This window comes from Phalacrocorax aristotelis, chromosome Z, assembly GCF_949628215.1.
Source record: "Phalacrocorax aristotelis chromosome Z, bGulAri2.1, whole genome shotgun sequence".
Taxonomy (NCBI): Eukaryota; Metazoa; Chordata; class Aves; order Suliformes; family Phalacrocoracidae; genus Phalacrocorax; species Phalacrocorax aristotelis.
In genome coordinates, this window is record NC_134311.1 from 36,638,283 (window position 1) to 36,659,794 (window position 21,512).

The following is a 21,512-nucleotide window of genomic DNA, read 5'->3' on the forward strand; positions in this document are numbered from 1 at the left end:
AATTGAGTGTGATCACATACATATTAAAAATTATTTACAACACAGTTGAAGAATTCAAGTTAAATGAAGACCTGAAAAAGTGCAAACTAATGGACAGCAGTCCAGTAATGGACAGTAATTGAGGATGCTGCAGGTAGAATGGAAGTGCATTTTGTAACCTTTCATGATAAACTGTCTAGAAATTTCTGTAATCATTACCTATTCATTATTTAAGCATTTCTCTTTACTATTAAAGAACACTGAGAAGTAGAAACAGATTTTCATTTATAATTCTTCTGAAGGAATTAATCTAGAGAAAGACTAGCATTGAAAACGCAGAGAACAGTGATCTAGCTTTAACAGTGGGAACACTTGCTGCTATATTTCTTCCAGAACACTTCAGTATTGTCCATACAGCCTTTCCCTTCTCCAGGCTAAGCGGCATCAACGGAGTCTCAAGCTCTAACATTTTCCTATCAAGTTACAGCAACTCCACCCATTATTTTAATGTTTATAAACATGATCAAAAATCCCCTTTCTTTCTTCCAAATATTTATATATTTTCCCAGCAACACCAGCACAGGACCAAAGCATTCTGAAACAGACTTTACTTTATGAGCCTTAGAAGTTTCAACAGTTGTATACCTTTTTTTTTCCAAAAAGTTCAAGGCTGAAATTCATAATCTATACCTATTGGTTTGATGGAATTCACAAGCTCTGAAGAAATCAATCATATTTTCTCTCAACAACCATAAAATCTATTTATCCATATAGTTCTATTAATCATAGCTATCCATAAAAGCATTATGGATACCTGTATGACTATGTTTGATACTAACATCAACTGCAAGACTTCAGGTATCTATATCTATATAGATATAGACAGATTTTGTTGTTTTTGGTTTTACTTTATTGCTTAAGGCCCTATTTCTCAAAAAACTCACCAATTAAAATCAGGATTTCCAAACGTCTGTGGGCTATACATAGGCAATTTCAAACATAAATGGCATTTTGCCAGTATAAAAGAAATCCAGAATATAAAACAGGAACACGGTAAATTTAACAGTGAAGTCATCACCACTGTCTTGACTGTAACTCACTAATTTATAGATTGGAGCTTCCTGTTTAGAGTTAGTTATTAGCTGTGCCAGTGGAATATAATGGCAGACTCAAGATCACTAAACAGAGAATTCATCCTTTGCAAAATCAATTTTTGCAGCCAAAAGACTATGCAAGTATTTTCTGTGAAAATCAACACTCAGCTCTTCAAGCAATGGGACTTCCAGAACACGTGCAAGTTGACTACACAGAACAGTTGGCCAAAAACTTTGCAAGAAAGTATGGGCAGCAGAGTGTGACCCAATTCTGTCAACTTACTATGTGTTGAGAAATAAAGAATATACTGTGAAGTCTTGCTGCCTGAAATCTGAGTAGGAGTAAGGATGAATCTCTTGTAGAATAGACCTGGGATAAATCATGTTCTAATTTCGTAATCCTTCGGAAATCAAAGCTGCTTCCGTTATTGTATATCAAGCAAGCAAGGTGATTACTTTTTGTTACCTGTGATAAACTACACAAAGAATTGCACCTTCTGTTTTTCTTAGTGAAGACTGGTTATATTGACTGCAATTCCGTCATTGTTTGTTCCTTCCATATACTCAGTACAATGAGAAACACTAGGAAAAACAGAATCAGACTCTCATCTTGAGCACCACCAGCAGGCATGGAAAGCTCACCAACCTCCATATTCACAAGCTGTAATAGCAGAGAGAAGTCCATCTCTGCTTACTCAACCTTCATTTTTATTTCTGTATAAATTAATGGAAGAGAACCAAAAAACTTGTAACTGTTCAACTACACTAGGCTGACAGACGCACGAACTAGGAAGTCCTTCCTAATGCTACAGATACAGTAATTCCCTGTTGTCTTCAGGGACAAAGAATATGGACCCATGAAGGTCTCAGGGAACCTGGTGGCCAGGTTCTACAGCTGATGGAGATTATGAACACATGTGCATGACCAACAAAACAAATCTCTTCACAACCCTGCCCACATGCACCAGAGTATCTTAAGACAGTTCTGACATGCACTTTTAACAGCCTTTAAGATTACATCTAACTTCTAATTAAGCAGAGGTAGTGTGGATCCTCCTATCAAATTCCAACATGCACATTTTCAGTAAAGAAGGACCAAAGTGACTTTCATCGAGTTTCACTGAGTTTTCCAATGGGCAGGAAGATGAAAGTTTCTCTTTGTTTGCTTTCTGCCCTTGCCTGGTAACAAACTTTATCCAAGATGAACATGAAAGTAACCAGAATTAAAAAATAAAATAAGAGACAAGAAGAGAAAAGAATGGTCATATTTTCTTCATTGGTTTTAGTTGAACACACTTCTCTATTTCAAAAGAATCACTATCCACCATAAAATGATAAGCAGATCTAATAGGAAAATACATTTTTTGAAAGACAATCAAGGATTGTCTGAAGTATTTTAACCAGACATACGTTAATTAATGTGGTTAATAAATTACAGTAACACTAAGAGACAATTTTTCAGTTCAATATAGCATTTCACATTTCCTCACTCCTACAGCAAGTGGAAATTTAAAACTAGTATTCAGAAGACCTGCTTGTTTCAGATCTTAGCAATCCTCAGAACAGATTAGAGGGGAAAGGAGAAAGTCTTCAGATATTTTAAGAAGCTTCAGTCCACAGCAGTGAGTCTATATTTACTAACAGACAAGAGAACAACCTAAAAAAGTATTCCCTCACAAGCTTATCAAATAAAATGCAAAGTAACCTATTTACTAAACACTAGAAGGGCCGAGTGAAACACACAAGTTAAATTTTCTTACATTGTAGATACAAGACATATGTTAATTTCTTGAATGCTGTTGAACTCTCTTACAATTCTGATCCTATCTTCTGATTTTGTATTTCCATCAAGTCTTCGGTAATCTAGCCCAGATGCCATACAGTATTGTTCAAGCACATCCAGCAACTGGGTGGGTGGGGGGAAAAAAAAAAAAGTTAAGTGCTTACTATCATCTTTTTAATGAAACAATCACAGAGGCCATGTTTCTGAAATATATTTTCAATAGATCAAGCATTGAAAAGAAAAGTAAATCATCATCATTTTGGTATCAACATCCTCAATACTCTAGCTGTGATTCTACAGCACTCAAGGCAATTAATGTTGGTGTGCCATGGTCTCGCTCAGTCCTCCAGCCTTTGCTGCCTGTCCCACCCCTAAGTGATGCCGAGTCAGTTCAACTCAATACACAGGAAGGCAACTTAAACAGTTTTCTACCATTTTAGCAAGTTACAATGGCCTGCAGTAACCAGCAGTCAGTTTGGTCTTGAACACTGTGAACATAACCTAAGACACATGAGCATTTTACTACTACATCTGCAGTCTGCCTTAAAGCCACAAAATTATTAAAGACTCTGAACTGTCATTCACACTTTTATTTTTTAATACTTTTTAATGCTAGCATTACAAATATTCGTGTAAGAAAACCACATTACAGTTTGCACCATTTCAAGAAACACGTTACTTCCCAACAAGAAGAATCAAGGAGCAAGTCCCTTGAAAGCGATGTGTGTGTACATCTCTTCCTCCAGTTAAACACTGTTTTTGGTTCAAACCAACTTGTGTAATACATCTCAAGGTTGAAGTTTCATCACTGGTGATGGTCAAAAGCCAGTAGAACAGAGGAAATATAACTACTTCCAGTGCTAACACAAAGGTTGTACCCTTCAGAAATATTTTGCCATGGCACTGCCCTAATGCAAGACATCACAGCTGAACTCAGTACGAGCCATCTATACCTGAAGTAATGTAATAACTTTAGAAAGCTCTTAGGAAGGCAGCAGAGTGTTACATCTGTTTTGCCATCACCATTTTTATCATGAGATAACATAAGGTTTCAACATGCTTCTGGAGTATGGCACAGTATCCTTCTCATCATTATTTCCCATAGTATGGAGAGAAAGGAAATGTGGTTGACAGCTGTCACTTCAGTGCTTGATGCTTCAGAACCTACTGCGGTAGTTAATTGACAAAAAATCACATGGAGCTCACCTTTGTGGAAAAGGAGAAAAGAAGAACTTTATCCTTGTTTTTTCTGAAGTGATTTAAAAGCTGTTGAAGGACCTGTAAACAAACCACAGAATACAAATGAAGACATTTTATCTACAGGTCTTCTCACAAACACTTACTTGTGTTTTCAGGCTTTGAACGGGCTACACTGTAATTAGTTATTTGAAAGCCAAGCAGAGGTGTAACAAAAAACATTACTAAGAAAACAAATGCACCAAAGGTAATGGAGATGCTGGGCCTATGCAATTTTTCAGTGATCTACATGAAAATCCTGCTATAAAAAGGCAATCATACCACTAACATGTGAATTCTGAAGCTATTTGTTGTCAGTGCATGGATGGCAACAAAACGTTACTTATCTCATGTGCTAGCTCACCTTGTGAATTTTTGCCTTTGGCAAATGCACACAATTTCCTCCGAAAACAGGAAGGTCTGCTTAAGTTTTCTGTACTACATATGAGTTCAGAAATTCTTGGAACTTGTCTTCTTAAAATAATCAGTGAGATGTATGCCCCTCCCTGCTCTCACTCTTGTCTGTTGCTGTGTTTACAGTAGGATCCAGCTTCCCAGACTGCACGGACCTTGAAATGCCAATAATCCGCCCACACACAATGTTCTTCTGGTAGGGAAGCAAATAATCCAGAGCCTTGTGTATAATAGTGATACTGTTATTTTCAAGAGAAGCATATCCACATCTGGCAATGGCAGCTCCAGAGTACCATGCAGAAGCAATACACAAAGGGGAAAGAGGAATTTTCTGTACCATGACTGTAGCTTTCTCCCACTGGGCAATAAGTATTTAACAATTTTGTTTGTTCAGTGATAAATACATAAACTCTTAATCGACACTGATGTCACTAAAAGCCTAACAGATCTTTGACAACCAGCTTGTGAGGAATGTTTATATTAAATTTATAGTTCTAGATAATATCCAGAATATAAAATCTACATCACTTATAAGCCCTTTTGTATGTATTAGCCAGATAGTTACAAGTGAAAACAAGGTACAAATAAGGTAATTTTTGCTTTGTTTCATTGTACAACAAACATGTAAACCAGGATTTATTTTACCAGGGAAAAAAATCCACATCAGGTAATTTAACAAGAGCTAAATGACCTATATTTGCATTTCATTTATCTACATTAAGAAACAGAAAAGAAACAGTGATGCCTTTAAAATAGAAAGAATGTGGCTACTGTATTACTGTTGTTATTATAAGAGTACAGTATAGGTCAAATAATTAATTTCCTATAGGAGAACACACAAACAAATCCACCCAGTCTGTTTAAATAAAATGGATCAATGTCACACCCATTAGGATTTTATATATTCTGGAGTAAAGAACATCTCTGATTAGCAGGAAGAAGTAATGAATGGTTTTGTACCAAAAAGAAATAAATTCTATGCTTGCACACCAGAGTATTATTCTGAAAGTTGTTAGTCTGCAAAAGAAATACTTGATCATACTCAAGCAAAAGTAACACCTCTTTGTAAGAGTCCACATGGATTTAAATGCATATCTCCCCATTACTACGCATTGTGAGTTGTCTGACTGTGATGAAATTTTACCTCTTACATGTGAGAATACCTTGTTTGTACACTGATGTCCAAGCTAGCCTAGAGTGTTTTTAGCCTTCAAAACCATGCCTACCTGGGTTAGGGCTATGATTAATAGTGGAAGTTACTATTATCTGCAAGGGGATCCGAGAGACTCTCATTTTGCTACTGAAATAGTGATAATTGAAGTATAAATAAATCAATCCAATATAGTTATTCCCAAGACATTTATAGTAATGAAGATCAGCATTCCAAAACTCCATAAATTGATGTCTGTGGAAATACTATGAGTTTAAAAAAAAAGTTATTTCAAAATGCCCAGACATTTAATAGCCCTTTTCACTTAGAAAACATAGTGTGTCTCTGATCCAGAATTTTAACAAAACTGTAGAAATGATCAGACAAAGTAGTATTAAGAATTACTGCAGGCTTTTAAAACTACCCTCATTTTTTCTTACTTCTTTTCCAAGCAGTCCCCGATATTTCTGTGTGAAAAATCTACAATCTTTGTGTTTAAAAAAGAACAATGGAATCACTTGCCCTTACACTTTGCAGGTCCCCACTTTCTTACTTCATGATGGAAAAAAGCGTGGTTTCCAAACAAGGCAGCACACTCCTTTCACTTCAATTCTCACATATTCAAGTATTTCAAGTTAAAAATCTAGACATGAAATTCACCTTGCAACAGAAAGTCTTCCAAAAACTGTATGTTCTGCAGTATGATTGAAAATTAAGAGATAATTCCACAAAAATAGCTGAAGTTCAGATCACGTCACTGTGTTATTACTCACCCCTCACCGTAATGAGGATGTATTACAGTCATATAGGTACACTACCAACACTTATATGTGTACATTTGGATTATAGGGACTGTTTTTACCAGGCTCTTGTTATAATCTTAAATTCAGGACAGCAAACCTGGGGTGACGCGCTTAAATGCTATCGATTGCAAAACATGTAGAGTTGACTGCAGCCATAGCGCAACGTAGGACAGAAACACCAATATGCCACACTCTCACACTGCTGTTCGAGCAACTCTAGTTTTACTGGTGGTGGTAGGCATGTTCCACAGTACAAAAAACCACTATGTTTCCCTACATGTTTTATCTTTGCTTGGTGAGAGAACCAAAGGTATTTTAGCAGATACCTTAAACTTTGCAACCCTTCAAAACAGTTACAACTGCTTAGCTAATGAACTTCAACAAATCCCAGCCTTTCCCCCACCCTGAATAAATTTATATAAAATCCACAAACTTACAAATATGCTCATCTACAAAAGAAAACCACCTGTGCCAAAGTTTCTGAGTAGCCTGTACTAAATTTTTTTTGATACCTATTCAGACTGTACTACCAGATGGAAGTTACAAAAGCATTTCAATCAGTTTCTAGAATTTATTTACAGAACTGAAAATGTAAAGTATTACAGTGGGATGAGGCTATTAAAAACATTTTACTATAATTTGTCTCATTTATTACAATATGTAATTTTTTTAGATTATGTTTATGTAAACAAACATCTTAAAAGATATTCAAAGTAGTTTTTAAGCTGTAGTATCTGATGACTCTCCTCTGATTACTTTCTGATGGCAAGAGGACCTTCTAAAGGGAATACCTTCTAAATGACTTTGCTTCCAGAGCATAAAAACCAAAATCATTCTATACAGCTTCTATTTTAATATTCAGAATAGAAAAAAAGCGTTAGACAATCTTTTCTCACAAGACATATTTCCAATGCAATCAGCAGCAGGAGAAAAAAAAAAAAACAAAACACACCACAAAAAAACCACCACCCGCAAAAAACCCCACCAGAATACCAGACACGTATGAACCAATTTCTGGCATCATGATCATTCTGAAGTGAAATTTAATGGACTCAAAAACCACCTTATTTTTCATTGACAGCTACTTGGCCCATTACATAAAACTCTACCTTCCAGGGACAGAGCTATCACCATACAGTTCGGAATATTCTGTTTATACTAAGCTATATTTCATGAACTGACACAAAATTCAAGTTACCCTTGAAAGGGAAAGCAGACCAATTTCACTCAAAGTAAGCAGTTCTTTCAGTAATTCTTAGATAAAATCCTTCCACTTTGCAGTGGACCGAAACAGACACTATAGATTTCTAAAATAAAGCATATATACAAAAAAAGAGGTCATCAACAGTGGAAAGATATGCTAAGAGTCCACTGGGCCATCATAAATACAGTATTTGAAAAAGGTTTCTATCCTATAATTCATAAACTGTAAAACAGACTAAACAAGCAGAACCCTTCATAATACTAGATCATAGTTTTTTACGTTGGAGGAAAGAAAGGTCCATATTGCTTTGTACCTTTGTCTGCAGTGTAATGTCTGATCTGACTTTTTTAAAAGGTCAGAGTAACAAGATGTTCTGTGAAAGAATTACAGCAATTTTATTATTACCTTCCTTATTATTCTACAGAAATTTATATTGCACTTATCACTCATCTACCAAACATATTGAAGAAATAAATATAAATATTACTTCAGAAACACAAGACTGGGTTTTAAAATTCAGCTTCCCATGACACACGCTGCACTTTTTTTTTTTAAATGGAAATTCTCCGTACCAAGGTTCTTCTCAAGAATAAGTGCTTATCTAGGATTTGGATTTTGGTTTTTTGGGGGGCTGTGGGTTTTTTTTGTCTTTGTTGTTGTTCTGGGGTTTTTTTTGCAATTACCTATAATCTATATAAAAATTACCTTGAAATACAGGAATATTGATCAGTACAGGCTGGTAGCAAGCTAGATGATCAAAAATTAAATAAAAAGCACAATCAGGAAAGTCTCTAGCAAGACAGAATGAAGATTAACATTAGATGATTTGCTAACAAGAAAAAAAACCCCAACAAACCACAGCAGGAATAATCACCATGCTAGTAGCTCATTATTTTTAGTCACTCATTTCTCATCTTGTTCTACTTGGACTACATGACCTTTAAAGGTACCTTCCAACTCAAACTACTCTATGATTCTACTACTTATGTTTGAGCAATTTATTGAGAAATATAAACTGGCCTGGCACTCATCTACTGGTAACTCAGAGATTCAATTTTCTAACCCTGTGGATCTCTCAGTGTCAAAAGTAATCATTCAACCTGCCTGATACCTCATCAGTATCAAGCCACCAGCACAAGCTCTGTATACTGAAGAAGATCACCACCTGTGCTCTCTTGCCACCTTGTTTATGCTCTTACTCCAGCACTGCAATAGCAGAATCTTCTTCCTTACCACCCAAGGCCACTGCACACAAGCATGAGAAGAGCCTTATGGCTACCAACCAAGGCTACACCCAATCCATACAACCACAGCCAGCTGCACGCCTGAGAAGACACTGCAGTCTGTCCCAGAAGCAACTCAGACTTCGGGCCACAGTTTCATGGAATCATTTAGGTTGGAAAAGACCCTTCAAGATCATCGTGTCCAACAGCAAACCTAGCACTGTCAAGTCCACCCCCAAACCATGTCCCTAAGCACATCCCTCACAACAGGCAGCTCTGTAAGCTGCAAACTTTAAAGGCACATAATGTTGGAACCTTTGCCATAACTTGGGCATTTTTGCTTGCCTGTGTTCTTCACTCGTGTGTCAAAACACAGACAATGAAAATGTCATAAGGCAGTGCTGGAGTGATGTATGCAATAGACCCAAAAGAAATTCCTAGAGAAAGCAAAATTAGTTTTAATCAATAAAAGAGCAGCTTTACAACCAACACTGAACATCACGGTCTTAATTTTTACAGGTATATATTAAGTATTTGCTGGTAGCTAATTAACAATAAAGTTGACTCTCATGAGATAACAAAGTGGATAAACCAAAGGTAATATGCAGGCCTCCCACATATATATAATAACAGAAAAGATGCTGCTTGTATAACATCAGTAAAGAAAAACTATCACTGCTACAAAAAATGTGGCCTGGACACTGCTCCCCCACCAAGCCCCGAACAGCAACTCTGAGTATCCAGGTTTATAGAGAGAGCAAAAATATAGTATACTCCATTATGCATAGCTTCTCACCCTCCAGTTTCTCTCAGCTCAGGAACATTCCTAAACCTAATATGGATTTCTTTTTAATTAGCTACATCCAACATACTTTTCAGTTATTCATCCTGTTCACCTCTGAAACCCATTCCTGAGGCAAGGCATTTTACAGGTTTACACTTAACATGTTTTTGTTCATCTTTAGCCTGGCTCCTATTAGCTTCATTTGACATCCAAAGGGTTAGAAAAGACAGCAAGCACTCGATACATCTTCACCAGTTCCATGCTACTCATGATTGTCACTTTCACATTCATCCTAAGACATTTTTTCCACACTGGAGAGTCCCAGCCTACTTGGTTGTTTCTGTCCCACAGCACTGATCACCTTTTTGGACCTTCTCTGAACTTTTTCAAGTCTTTGAGAGGAAGGACTGTAACCACCCACAATATTGAAGGCATGCACAAATCATTAAGTCCGTAAGGATTTTGTTTTGCTCTTTTTAGCTTCCCCAAACATTTCTGACTGCCACCAAGTCAATGGTTTCATGGAACTATCTGTTATAACATTATGAACCTCAATCCCCTTGACTACAAGGTTCATTTCCATACCATCACTAAGTTAACATCTCAGGATATCTTTGCATCACTGATCACCCTTATCCAGTCTTTGTCCAGAGGCACCCCAGTTCAAGACAGGAGATCTCTGCTGGGGTACCGCCAGCATGAACAGGATGATTAAAAAAATCACAACTGTTAGGTACACACCTTCTTATATCCATATACTACAGCTGGAGATCTATTACTACCACTTATTTCTCCTCTAAAGAACAGGTTTACCTTCATTTTTCCACTGTACTTTGGATCTGAAATTGTTTCAAAGGCTGCATCTTTGCTTAACTGCACAAAATCTGGAAAACTGGAAAACACCTGGCTGCACACCCGCTTGATATGTGCTTCCTGGAAGAAAAGCAGAAATTTGAACAGGCATTAAAAGTTACAGCTACATTGGAATACCAGTAAACTATACAAGGAGTTAAACAGGTTGAAACAAGTAATCTGCCAAAGTAACTCAAGCAGAAAGAGTTAGTGTTTTTATTCAGTTCACTACAGAAGTGCTGGATAAAACATCTCCTGTGTGTTCTGGTTTGCTTCATTTAAAAAGGAAAGAGGATCCTAATATGAAACCAGGGATTCCAGTTACTAGAGTAAGAGATGCCCAAAATTTCTTCTCCTAGACAGAGACTGCAATAGGACTGGCCAGAATTCTCAGTCTCAAGCACTCTGTTGGCTTGAGGTTTGCATTACCTGGGTACATTAACTGTGTACCAGCATCTCTTTACCCTCTGGCATGATGAGCCAATATGGGAATTACACATTGTCCCACCGATATGACAAAAAACAACATGGGAAACATATTTAAACTGTTCAACAGCCACACTACTGCTCCACAGCTAGAATCTGCGTAGCTTTGAGCATGAAAGTGATCACACACTTTAAGTCTACTTTTCCAGAGGAGCAAAAAAGACCTCACCTCTCACCTAAGAATAAACACATGTGATGGACTTCAATACCGAAAAGTAAGAAATACTACAAAATACCAGTTTCTTCAGTAGACTTTGGAGAGGTTAATAACTATGTACGCTATACAAGATAGTCTCAAAATACTTATGATTTCAGTGGCTTTTGAAACTCTCAAACTACATACACAGTATAAAAAAACCACACAAACAAAACCAAAAAACCCCACAACACTGAACACATTTGGGTAGTTATGGCATTTAAGGCCCTGGACACTAACTAACATTTCCTAAAAAGCAAAACTGCTTTAATGGAATAAACTTGCCAAATTAGATAAGATTTTCTTATTTCCACTCCCTTGTGGTTTCTGAGAGGGAACGTTAACACGCCTAAATCCCTGTGCTCATTTTTGGATCTTAAGGATCACATACAAACATTTTTAAAATGTGCTATTTGTGGATCTTGCAGGTTACTTGCCACAGTAACAAGATAAACTGATACTGCTTTCTCATTCAGCATTTTCTACTAAAACATGTTTCCCATTATTTACAGAAGCACAGCTCTGAATATAAAATACTAGAGAAAGAAGAAACACATTCTAATTGCTTATTATTTATTTGCACAAAGACATTCTTCTTACTAGGCACTTGTCATAAATGGAACAGAAATGGCATTATTAGAAATATTGGAGAGCTTTAGGGAGAAGAGTAATTTTTATTGATTTCTATAACCCTTATTTTCAGATATGCATCTACTAAATGAACATACTGTTGTGTAACATTGCTATTAAGTAAGAATTACATTCTGAACTACTGAATGGAAAAGGAATTTTGCAAAATACCTTAATTTCAGTTAGTTAAGACTTAAAAAGGAGGCCAGCAGCCATTTTCATTCAAGAGTTTTATCCCATTTTCCGTAAGTATTTTTTAGACAGTTCTGAACCTAACCTGCTGCTTGCTAGTGTTGTCCGTCTGTAGCAGTGCAGCATGATTTGCAACCTTCTGAAGGATTGTCAGGTAACTGAAGCGCAGTGACTTAACTGTTTCACCATGAGCATTTACCTACAAAAAAAAAAGTTTATGCAAACAAATTGTTCTGAAAATCAAAAATAATCTAAAGTAAGTGCTATTCTTACAAGGTTTAATGCATTGGTGGTTCTAAGTAGTACTACAATTAGTCCTGAAGAGATGCATACTGTTTTTCTAATGAAAATGTAGCTAGGTTTTTTTCCTCCGCTTTGTGACCCTGATAGAAAACATCATCTCAAAAAGAGAAAAACCCACAGCTATGTTCATAGTTTGCTGAACCTTGCAGATAACATGATATCTACAGAAAGTACTACAACAACCAAGAATTCCTTGGTAGACAAAAAGACAGATTTAACTAACAATAACTTGTAAATAACTTTACAACTGATTTAAATGTAAATCAAACCACAGCGCTTTGAATGACTTCTTACCCTACTACTGCTAACTTCACTTTTTTCTACAGCAGAAATGTATAAAGCTCTATAAGCATCCCAAGTAACATAATTCAAACAACTTCAAACATTTTACAATGCAGCAGCCACAACAGCATCAGCTATTTTTCTGGTTATGGTTGGCTGATTCAACCAATATTCATTTTCCTTTCCCTTCTCAAGTTTCTGAATTTCATGGTTAACCTTGGAATAAGACAGTCCATAAAAGCACTTAAGTACCTGCAGGCCTGCCTAATGCCTTTTGTGAATTAAGTTCAATGGCATTTTATGTTTTTCTACAAAACATCACAAGAAACAGAATCCTGCAAAGAACTAATACTAGTATCCACGGAATATTAAACAGGCTGATAGGGAGATTGTTTTTAAAGAACAATGCAGAAGACTGAGTAAGCTAGATCCTTTAGGAAAAAAAAGAGAAAAAACAAACCACTACACAAGAATCAAAACAGGCCAGAAAGAAAATAGGGAGAATCAAGTATTAGACATATGCTTCTAAACGTTAAAAAGAATGCTTAACCTCAGCCTACTGAGTGATACGGGCAAAACAAACACAAAGCTAGACTAATAGAGTGTTAATGACATCCAGAGACGATAGAAGATATCTGCAGAGCTGTTACTCGTGAACAAAGTTCTCCTTGTGCTCTATGGCTACTGTCAGGAGTTACCCCTTCAATGAAGCAAAGAAAGTGCATGTTTAGTAGCACAGAAAGATACAATCCAACTGCTGTTATAACACAAGAAAAGCCCAGACAACCTGCTGGGTCCAGGATGCTTCTGATTTTGCAGCTTCTCACTGACCGCCTGAGGCATATGGGAGCAGCATGCAGGGCACATACTGAACATCCCAACACAATACCCTTGCCAACATCAACTGTTTTACAGGTGCACTTATAAATGCAACAAATACAGAATTTACTGCATAAACCAGCACCTGCTCAGGGCATGCAAAGCAGCTGTGCTGTAATCCCAAAATGTCTAATGCCATCATGCTTGTGATGTAACACCCATGTTTCCAGTCAGGATTTCCCAAACAGATGGCCTATACCCACGCAGCCATTTCAATCGGTTCTTCATCGGCAGAGAATCTCTTGAGAAAAATCTACCAGTCAAACCAGAAAGACTCTGTTCTGAAATTCAAACACTGCAAGTTCTTACTTTGTAACAACAGTTCTTCCTTTTACGGCCACTCTTGCAGCTACAGGGCTCTCCTGCTCGTAATACTAAGCTTACATCCTCTGTCTCTAGCACAGCCTGGTACACCGCTTTCTGGAACTCGGTCAGGGAACAGTATACCATCTGCCAAAGAGAGAGAAACCCCAAAACAAGATTATGTGCAACATGCAATGAAAAGCAAAGAGCACAGCATCAAAAAAAAAACAACCATTGAAAATAAAGTAGAAATCAAAAATATGCTTGCTCAAAGAGTTACATGAAATTATTCTACCACCAAATAAAAAAATCTGAATTTTGACACTAAAATAGTATGAAACTGTAGCCAAAATGTAGGTATAGCTATTTTATCCCCTTCCAAAATTCTACAAAGAGCATCAGTATCAAGCTACAACAACCTGCTGTTTCATTTCTATAAAGCTTTCAGTATGGCTTTTGTGGAGGGATAGGACAAGGAGGGAAAAGAGAAAAATAAAAGCATAATTGTGATTAAGGACTTCCCTCTGCTTTGCCAGTTGCTTAATTTACCCTTTCTTTCCTTTTTCTAGGCACTAGCTGTTGTAGAGCACTACGACAGGCAGGACAAACAGAATAAGCAATGAGAAGGCAAGGATCTACACAGTGCTATGGCCAAAACTCTTATCCCTCTTCTTAGAGACCATGGGTGGCATCTCCATGACATCTTTAGTCTTAAGCAGCAGGAGACAGAAATCCCAAGATCATTCCTTAACGTAGGCCACCCACACAGCAGCAGCACCATGCTGAGCTATAATAATGCAGCAGTAACTTGAACATATACTCACATTAACAAGAGAATGAAAAGAATAAAACCTGCTAGATTTAGAAAAGCAACTGACTGACGCTTGTGTTAATCTTTCCTTCAGAAGACAATTTAGATGACATTATTATACACTAAAGATGAAGAATAAATACCAAATTTTGAAAATAAAACCTGCTGCAAACTAATGTGTTTGTCTACTTAGAAGGAAGCACAAATATATCTAACAAAAATTTATCAGAACTCTTACCTGCAGTCATAAGTATCATCACTTTAAATAATGTTTACAACACCATTAGATGAACAGGATTACAGACCTATCAACAATCAGCTTTAGGCTTGGGGGGTTTCTTTTGTGACCAAAAATGAGGGAGTTAAAATTGAAAAGCATACTCTTCTATGTACAAAGTGTCAAGCTGCAATTTCAGAAGTCCTACATAGAATTTCAGGAGATTTACATACATTGCATTGGGTTTACACAGATACATACAAAAGTGCACATAAAATAGATGTGTGAATCACTAGTCAGAAGTCTAGCTGAGCATTTTCATGCTTGATTAACTCCATTTCAACACACAATCATAGTAATTATGTGAACAAAGCAGACTACTGCATGTGCGTTTTTTCCAAGGCTCTGGTTTCTTCTTAAAATTCGTAAGTCTGAAAGAAAACCATAAACTACTAAAGGCATGATGAGAAAAACCACAACAAAACCAAAAAACCAATAAGAGATATATTCATTAGTCTTGTATTTGAAACGTGCTGGCACTCTTACTCTGTCTTCCTTTTTTGGCAACTGGTCACTGATAAGTGCTTTGGTACGTCTCAGAAACCAGCCAGACATTTTTCCTGCAAGCTTCACCATGGCCTTACGACCTGTTGCTAGCTCTCTTTTAGTTGCAGTGTGCCTCTGGCCATGCTCCACTGGATCAGAAAATTTCTTCTTGAAATGTAGTCTGTTGCCCAAAAGTCCTGGTACAGCCCTATTAAAAATCAAAAGGAGGGGGCAGGGTGTGAAGGAATAACAGCATTTTCTTTACTCCAAGGCAGCCTGTCCTTTCCCATTGATTAAAAGCATACCATAAATTGTTTCTGGCTAACAGCAAGAGATCTTAAATTAACAATCACTACAGAAATTAATAAAAATTGTGTATATAAATAGAAACATATACTACTTCCAGACATGCCATTTTTTCATTTACTTACTGTGATCCTCAAATGTTACGAGATCTATTAATATCAGCATAGGATGCAACACTAAGCTTACTGTTAAAGCAATCAAGGGTTATTTCCACCTCTCCCTCACCATTAAAAGTCTCCCTGGACAAGACCATTGCTTTCCAAATAAGTGCATTTGTGCATTTTGGAAAACAGCAAAATATTAGCACTTTCAACTTCCAAGTAAGTCAGAATGACCTGCATATACTGGACAGAGCAAAGGCACAATGTTGTTCAAAACTAATGATTCTCAATCCACTGTGTGGTGGAAAGACAAAGAAGAAAATAGTGTCCTTGAAAAAGAAAGGTAAACATAGGGTAAAAAAGACAATTATTTTAACTGCTTACCAAATTCCCCAAAGAAGGCAGATCGTAAGTGGAGGTCCATATTTATTAAATAACTGCAAAATACATACTGCAGGTGTATCTACCAGGAGCTTACCTCCAATACATCTATGGAAAATATATTCTCACAGAACATTGGGGTTTTTTGGGGGCAGGGTTGTGGTTGTTAGGTGTGGGGGGTTTTTTTTGGTTGTAGGGTTGTGGGGTGTTTTTTGGTTTTTTTTTTTTTTTTTTTTACACGGGTCCAAATCATCTAGCCCTATCCCAGTCCCACTGCATGGTTAAAATATAGAGGTGTTTAAATCATAAAAAAAAATATTTTATTTACCAGTCCATAACACACCAAAGTTCCTTCATATTATTTTGAAGAATGGTTCCAGTAAGACCTATGCGAACATTGCATTTTAGTGACTTCATGGTTTGAGTTATCTGAGCCTTTGGATTCTTGATTCTATGTGCTTCATCCACTATCACAGCAGACCATTCTACGCTGCAACCAACAAGAAACATTGTATTAACTGAAACTACTTATCACGTCATCCCACATACACAAACAAAGTGAAGTCAGCCACACTATCACCACGATTATTGTAAGACACTTTATGTTGGTTTTCCTGTTTTATATTGTATTATGCTACTCAGTTTCCTTATATTCTGTTTGTTTAGTAAATTCAGTTGCCATAGTTGAGTATAATGGCTAAACTACATAGCCAAATAAATGAACTACAGCTAACTGTACCAAATGCTCTCTGTGAAGAAAGCAGCTTTCAATCTCTGGAGCAATCAGTCCAGCATATCTCACCAGCACTAATTCCACGTGTAAGTAAGATTAACTAAAATTAAATCAATCTCTGAAGGTAAACTACTGAAACATGCTTAACACAGGTGCGCGTCATTTTTCCAACAAAACTTATCCAGTGCAACTAGAAGTAGATTTCAATCTGCATAGTTTCCTACATGAAACCATCATTCAACTTCTTTAATATCCCTATGATACCAACATGGCAAAGCAGTTTTTATATTTTGTGATTTTCTGACGAGGAGGAACATATCTAGAAGCAGGGACCAAAAGATACTTTGCAGCCAGTTCAACCATAAAACTTGGAGGTAGAACGACCTGTATACTGTGATAATAACTTAAGTCATCAAGTCTGTAGGAAGAGATTTATTAGCCTTCTGAGATCACTTTATGTTTATCAGCAAATACTTCAGAACAAAATTATATCCACTTCGATGATATTTGAAACAGCAAAAAGCTGAAACAGAAATGTTTGAAAGGAAACTTCTTTCCTGAGCAGGCTGCATTTAGTACAGTAATGTGAAGGCTGATCTTGTGGCATTTTTGATGCCTGTTAAATACATTGATATCCGAGTTCCTTACTTTCCTAAAATCTGCTAAAAATTTGAGTTTCTGAGAGGAGCCTAGCAAATGACCATGCTATCTCCTTCAACTTAATCTCTCGTTATACTAATTTACATGCATAACCGAGTCTATGCATTCTTATCAGTGATAATTAATTATTTAAGACCACTTTTTGAGGACAATCCATCATTCTAGCTCAGCAAGACACATACCTGCTTCTAGCATCAAGATCATAGGCCGATCCAGCCACATGCTGTGCAGACACAGTTTGGTAAATCTGGATATTGAAGTAATGTGTTTGTATGGAGTTGCTCACACATCAGCTCTGCTCTGCACATGCACCTGATTTCCTGACCACTGCTTATTCAATGACCAAGCCTGAATTGTTCCTCAGAAGGACAACAGCAAGAATTAGGGTACTGGCAACACAACTCCTTTAGTCTTCTCCTATCTGTGCTTCTTTTTCAGACCCGAGCACAGACAAAGCTGGAGATCGGAGTTTTTGGTGATGGATGTCCAGAACACTACGACACTCGCTGGGACCTGGACCTTCCCCAACACCTAAAATGACAAGATCTGCCGAGCCACTGACAACACCAGCTGCTAAGGGCAGGCTGCTACTACTACCCATTCAAGCAACTTGTACCCCTTCCAAGATGACATAAGGGAAGAGGACCACTAGGATCAGATGAGAGGCTAAATACTCCTTCACAGAAACAAATGGAATGCAATAGTCCCACTCTGAAAATGCTGACAGCTATGGAGCAAATAAAGTAGGGTTTCTACACAATCAGCTTTCAGAAAGACCTTGATTCTGGTAAGTCCATCAGGTATTTAAAATTACACACACAGACACATATACGTATCTTGTATCTCAAAGTTCTTAGGACTCAGTAATTTCATCAACCTGGTGAAAAGTGCAAATAACAAGGAAAATACCTTTTGAACATTTGCTAAAAATCCCATACTTATTTCTATCTTTCAGTACAGTGTAAGGAGAAAAATTTTCTGCGTATCTTTTAGATACCACCAGTTTTCCAACAGGCAATTCCTGCACCTTTTAGACAACACTTCATGAATGGGTTAACAGCAAAAACTAGCTTTATGAAAACTATCCAAACTTCTCCCAAGCATCCCACTACAAAGAGAGTACAGGGTAAACTCTCCAAAGACCGTTGAAGGGGATTCTTTTCTTCAACACAATGAGTTATTGAATCTAACAGTAAATACATTGCACAGAAAGAATAAATACTTGCAAAGAACAATGCAAACTGAGTTAAAATTCTGTGTGTAGAAAAATGCATTAAAATCAATACCTGTTAAATTCATCCAAATATAGCCGAAGTACCTCATATGTTGTAAGGGCAACTTCACATTTTCCCTGCTTGATGCGACTCAAGTCATCATCCTTTTTACTTCCATGTAAGACAGAGACCTTGAAGTACCCCCATGTGTCTAACTCATCCTTCCAGTTGTACAGCACTGAAAGAGGGGCCACTATGAGGAAAGTCTGAAAACAAACAGCTGTTATAGTATTACTGGAAAAACTACAACACAGTACTTTCTCAATAAGGAAAGTCAAAATCTTGAGATTTATTTTACTGCTTTACAGTTTGAATTGTTTAATTCTGTCACTTTGAAGTGTAGTATCTGAGTCAATATAAATGCAAAAGTAATCAGTTTACTCAGATTATGTAAATAGTACAGAAGAAAATACTGTAATACTACAAAAGATACCAGAGTAGTGCTACTTACTCAAATTATACTCTAACAGCTGCAATAAGGCATGAGATAATATCACTTTGTTCTGTTATAACACCTGTGTCTGTGTACCACAAAACGTTTTACAGATCAAGAAAATGAGGGATGAAGAGGGTAAGCAGTTTCATTCAATCCCCAAGTCTAGTCAAGATGTGTCTTCAAAACAGAAAGATGTGAAAAGGGTTTAAAAATTTAGGACAGCTCGTACAACACATTTAATATCATAGAATAATAAAATCGATGAGGTGGGAAAGGATCTCTGGAAGTTTCTAGTCCAACTTTATGGTCAGAGCAGAGGCAACACCGTATTCAGATATTTAAAGCCAAGGATGGGGCGGTCCACAACATCTCTCTGTGACCTGTTCCAATACTTAATTATCTTCAAAATTAAATTCTTCTTCTTTTATACCCACTCAGAAGCATTCCTGGATTTTTTCATATAAAGTGCTATCCCTTCACCTCTTCTTCTCTGCTTATCTTTCCTGAGGAACCTGTATCCATTATTCACAGAGCTAGTCTCCTATGAACCATTCTGCCGTTATATATTCCAATGATTCCAATAAAATAAAAATAGCAATGGAAAACAAAGTGCATGGATCCTCTGATGAGTAAACTTAAAATGATCTCCAGATTTCTCTCATTCATATGGAACTTTTACATCTGTCTTTATTTGCTGTGTTTGATTACCTAGATTATCATCAGCCTTGCTTCTGACATTACGACAGACATTCAAGAACATGTAAGGTGACAAGAAGATTAGCAATAAACTTTCCAAATATATGCCTTCACCTTAATTATTTAAATGTAATGCTAATATATACACACATTCTTTTTATACTTTATAAACCCAATCACACAAAACTATGATTTTCTACTCACTAACATGGGCTTTTCAAAGTACTCTAGCTACAAATCTCATCCACATATTTCCAAATGTTTTGTGTTAGTGCAGATCAACAGTATTAACAGATTAGACAATAACAGCTAGATAATGCACTATGATAATTTGGAAAACTGAAGGCTTCCCTAACAGTACTAGGAAGGCCATGAATCCCTAATCTATGTAAGCAGCTGAATATTAAAAATAAATATACATAAACTTGTAGAGCAAACAAAACAAGCACACAAAAAATCCAAGTATTGCCTTTTATCAAAATCATTAAGCTGTATCACTAAAGTGGTACCTTCTTGTGGTTACACCTTAATTCTTTTTTCATTGTCCTCAGTAAAAATTCTGGCATATTATTTTCAATATCTTCACGTGTTCCCTTTTTGTGCAACACTGCAGCCAAAAATGAAATGACCTTGAGAAAGAAAACAACTCTCAGTGATAAAGTACGAAAACGCAAACAGAAGGTGAATCAGTTCAAATTAAAATAAACATTTAGGAACAAATCCTGGCTGTGATTTAGAAAGTGGGTTTGGGGAGATGTATTTTTTTTTGTTTGGTGGTTTGTTTGTTTGTTTTAAATCAATCTTTTTTCAGATAGGAACCCCTTTCCTTGGAGAATCCTGAATTCATGATAAAAGCAATTAATTGCCCTAATTTACACTTTCACCCTTTAAGTGAAGAAGTCCCAAAAATATGGAAGAGATTATGAATAAGCCAGCAAAAACTAGAGATAAGGCATGCCTCGCAATTTTCCTCCATTTTTCAAGGGGACACTTGAATCTTGGATGAGAAAACAGAAGGAAGAGATACTTGCTAACTGTACTCCCAACACTACTTCTGCAAAAGGAAGAGGTTTAAACTAGAGGTCAGAATTTCACTAATACGTTGTTTTCTGTATGCTCCATTCATTCCAATTCTTGTTGTTAACTTCAAAACCAGTTTTTTCAGTTGTGTTTGGGACTATATTATCATAAAATCATAGAAGAGTTTCGGCTGGAAGGGACCTTTAAAGGTCATCTGATCCAAACTCCTGGAATGAGCAATGTCTTCAACTAGATCAGGTTGCTCAGAGCCCTGTCCAAACTGACCTTGAATGTTTCCAGGGATGGGGCATCTAGCGCTTCGCTGGTCAACCTGTTCCAGTGTTTTACCACCCTCATTGTAAAAAAATTATTCCTTGCAAATAGTCTAAGTTTAACCTGTTTTAGTTTAAAACCATTCTCTTATCTGCCTCAAACCAGCCACAGTGATTTATCTTTGATTATGAGAAGACACTTATTGTAATACACCACAGTGGGGACAAACATCCCAGGACAGGCTATTCCAAGCTGCTGCCATGGT

The 21,512-nt window shown here is 36.8% G+C and overlaps 1 protein-coding gene across 7 annotated transcripts in view; it reads right to left on the bottom strand.

The window, feature by feature from the left end:
• The window catches only part of ERCC6L2 (ERCC excision repair 6 like 2), a 58,385-nt gene that overhangs the window by 30,338 nt on the left and 6,535 nt on the right, over positions 1-21,512 (bottom strand). For 5 of the 7 annotated variants that reach the window (XR_012658122.1, XM_075079871.1, XM_075079872.1 and 2 more), the window contains exons 3-11: positions 20,464-20,583; positions 18,835-19,028; positions 16,484-16,645; positions 15,368-15,575; positions 13,800-13,940; positions 12,112-12,225; positions 10,484-10,603; positions 4,063-4,134; positions 2,834-2,979 (exon numbers count right to left, since the gene is read on the bottom strand). Coding sequence is in view for 5 of the 7 variants with exons in the window: in XM_075079871.1 (XP_074935972.1) it covers positions 2,834-2,979; positions 4,063-4,134; positions 10,484-10,603; positions 12,112-12,225; positions 13,800-13,940; positions 15,368-15,575; positions 16,484-16,645; positions 18,835-19,028; positions 20,464-20,583 (1,277 nt within the window). In the remaining 2 variants the exon portion in view is untranslated. Of the gene's footprint in view, positions 1-2,833; positions 2,980-4,062; positions 4,135-10,483; positions 10,604-12,111; positions 12,226-13,799; positions 13,941-15,367; positions 15,576-16,483; positions 16,646-18,834; positions 19,029-20,463; positions 20,584-21,512 lie in introns of those variants that run through there. The other 2 variants (XR_012658123.1, XM_075079874.1) reach the window with 2 other exon arrangements.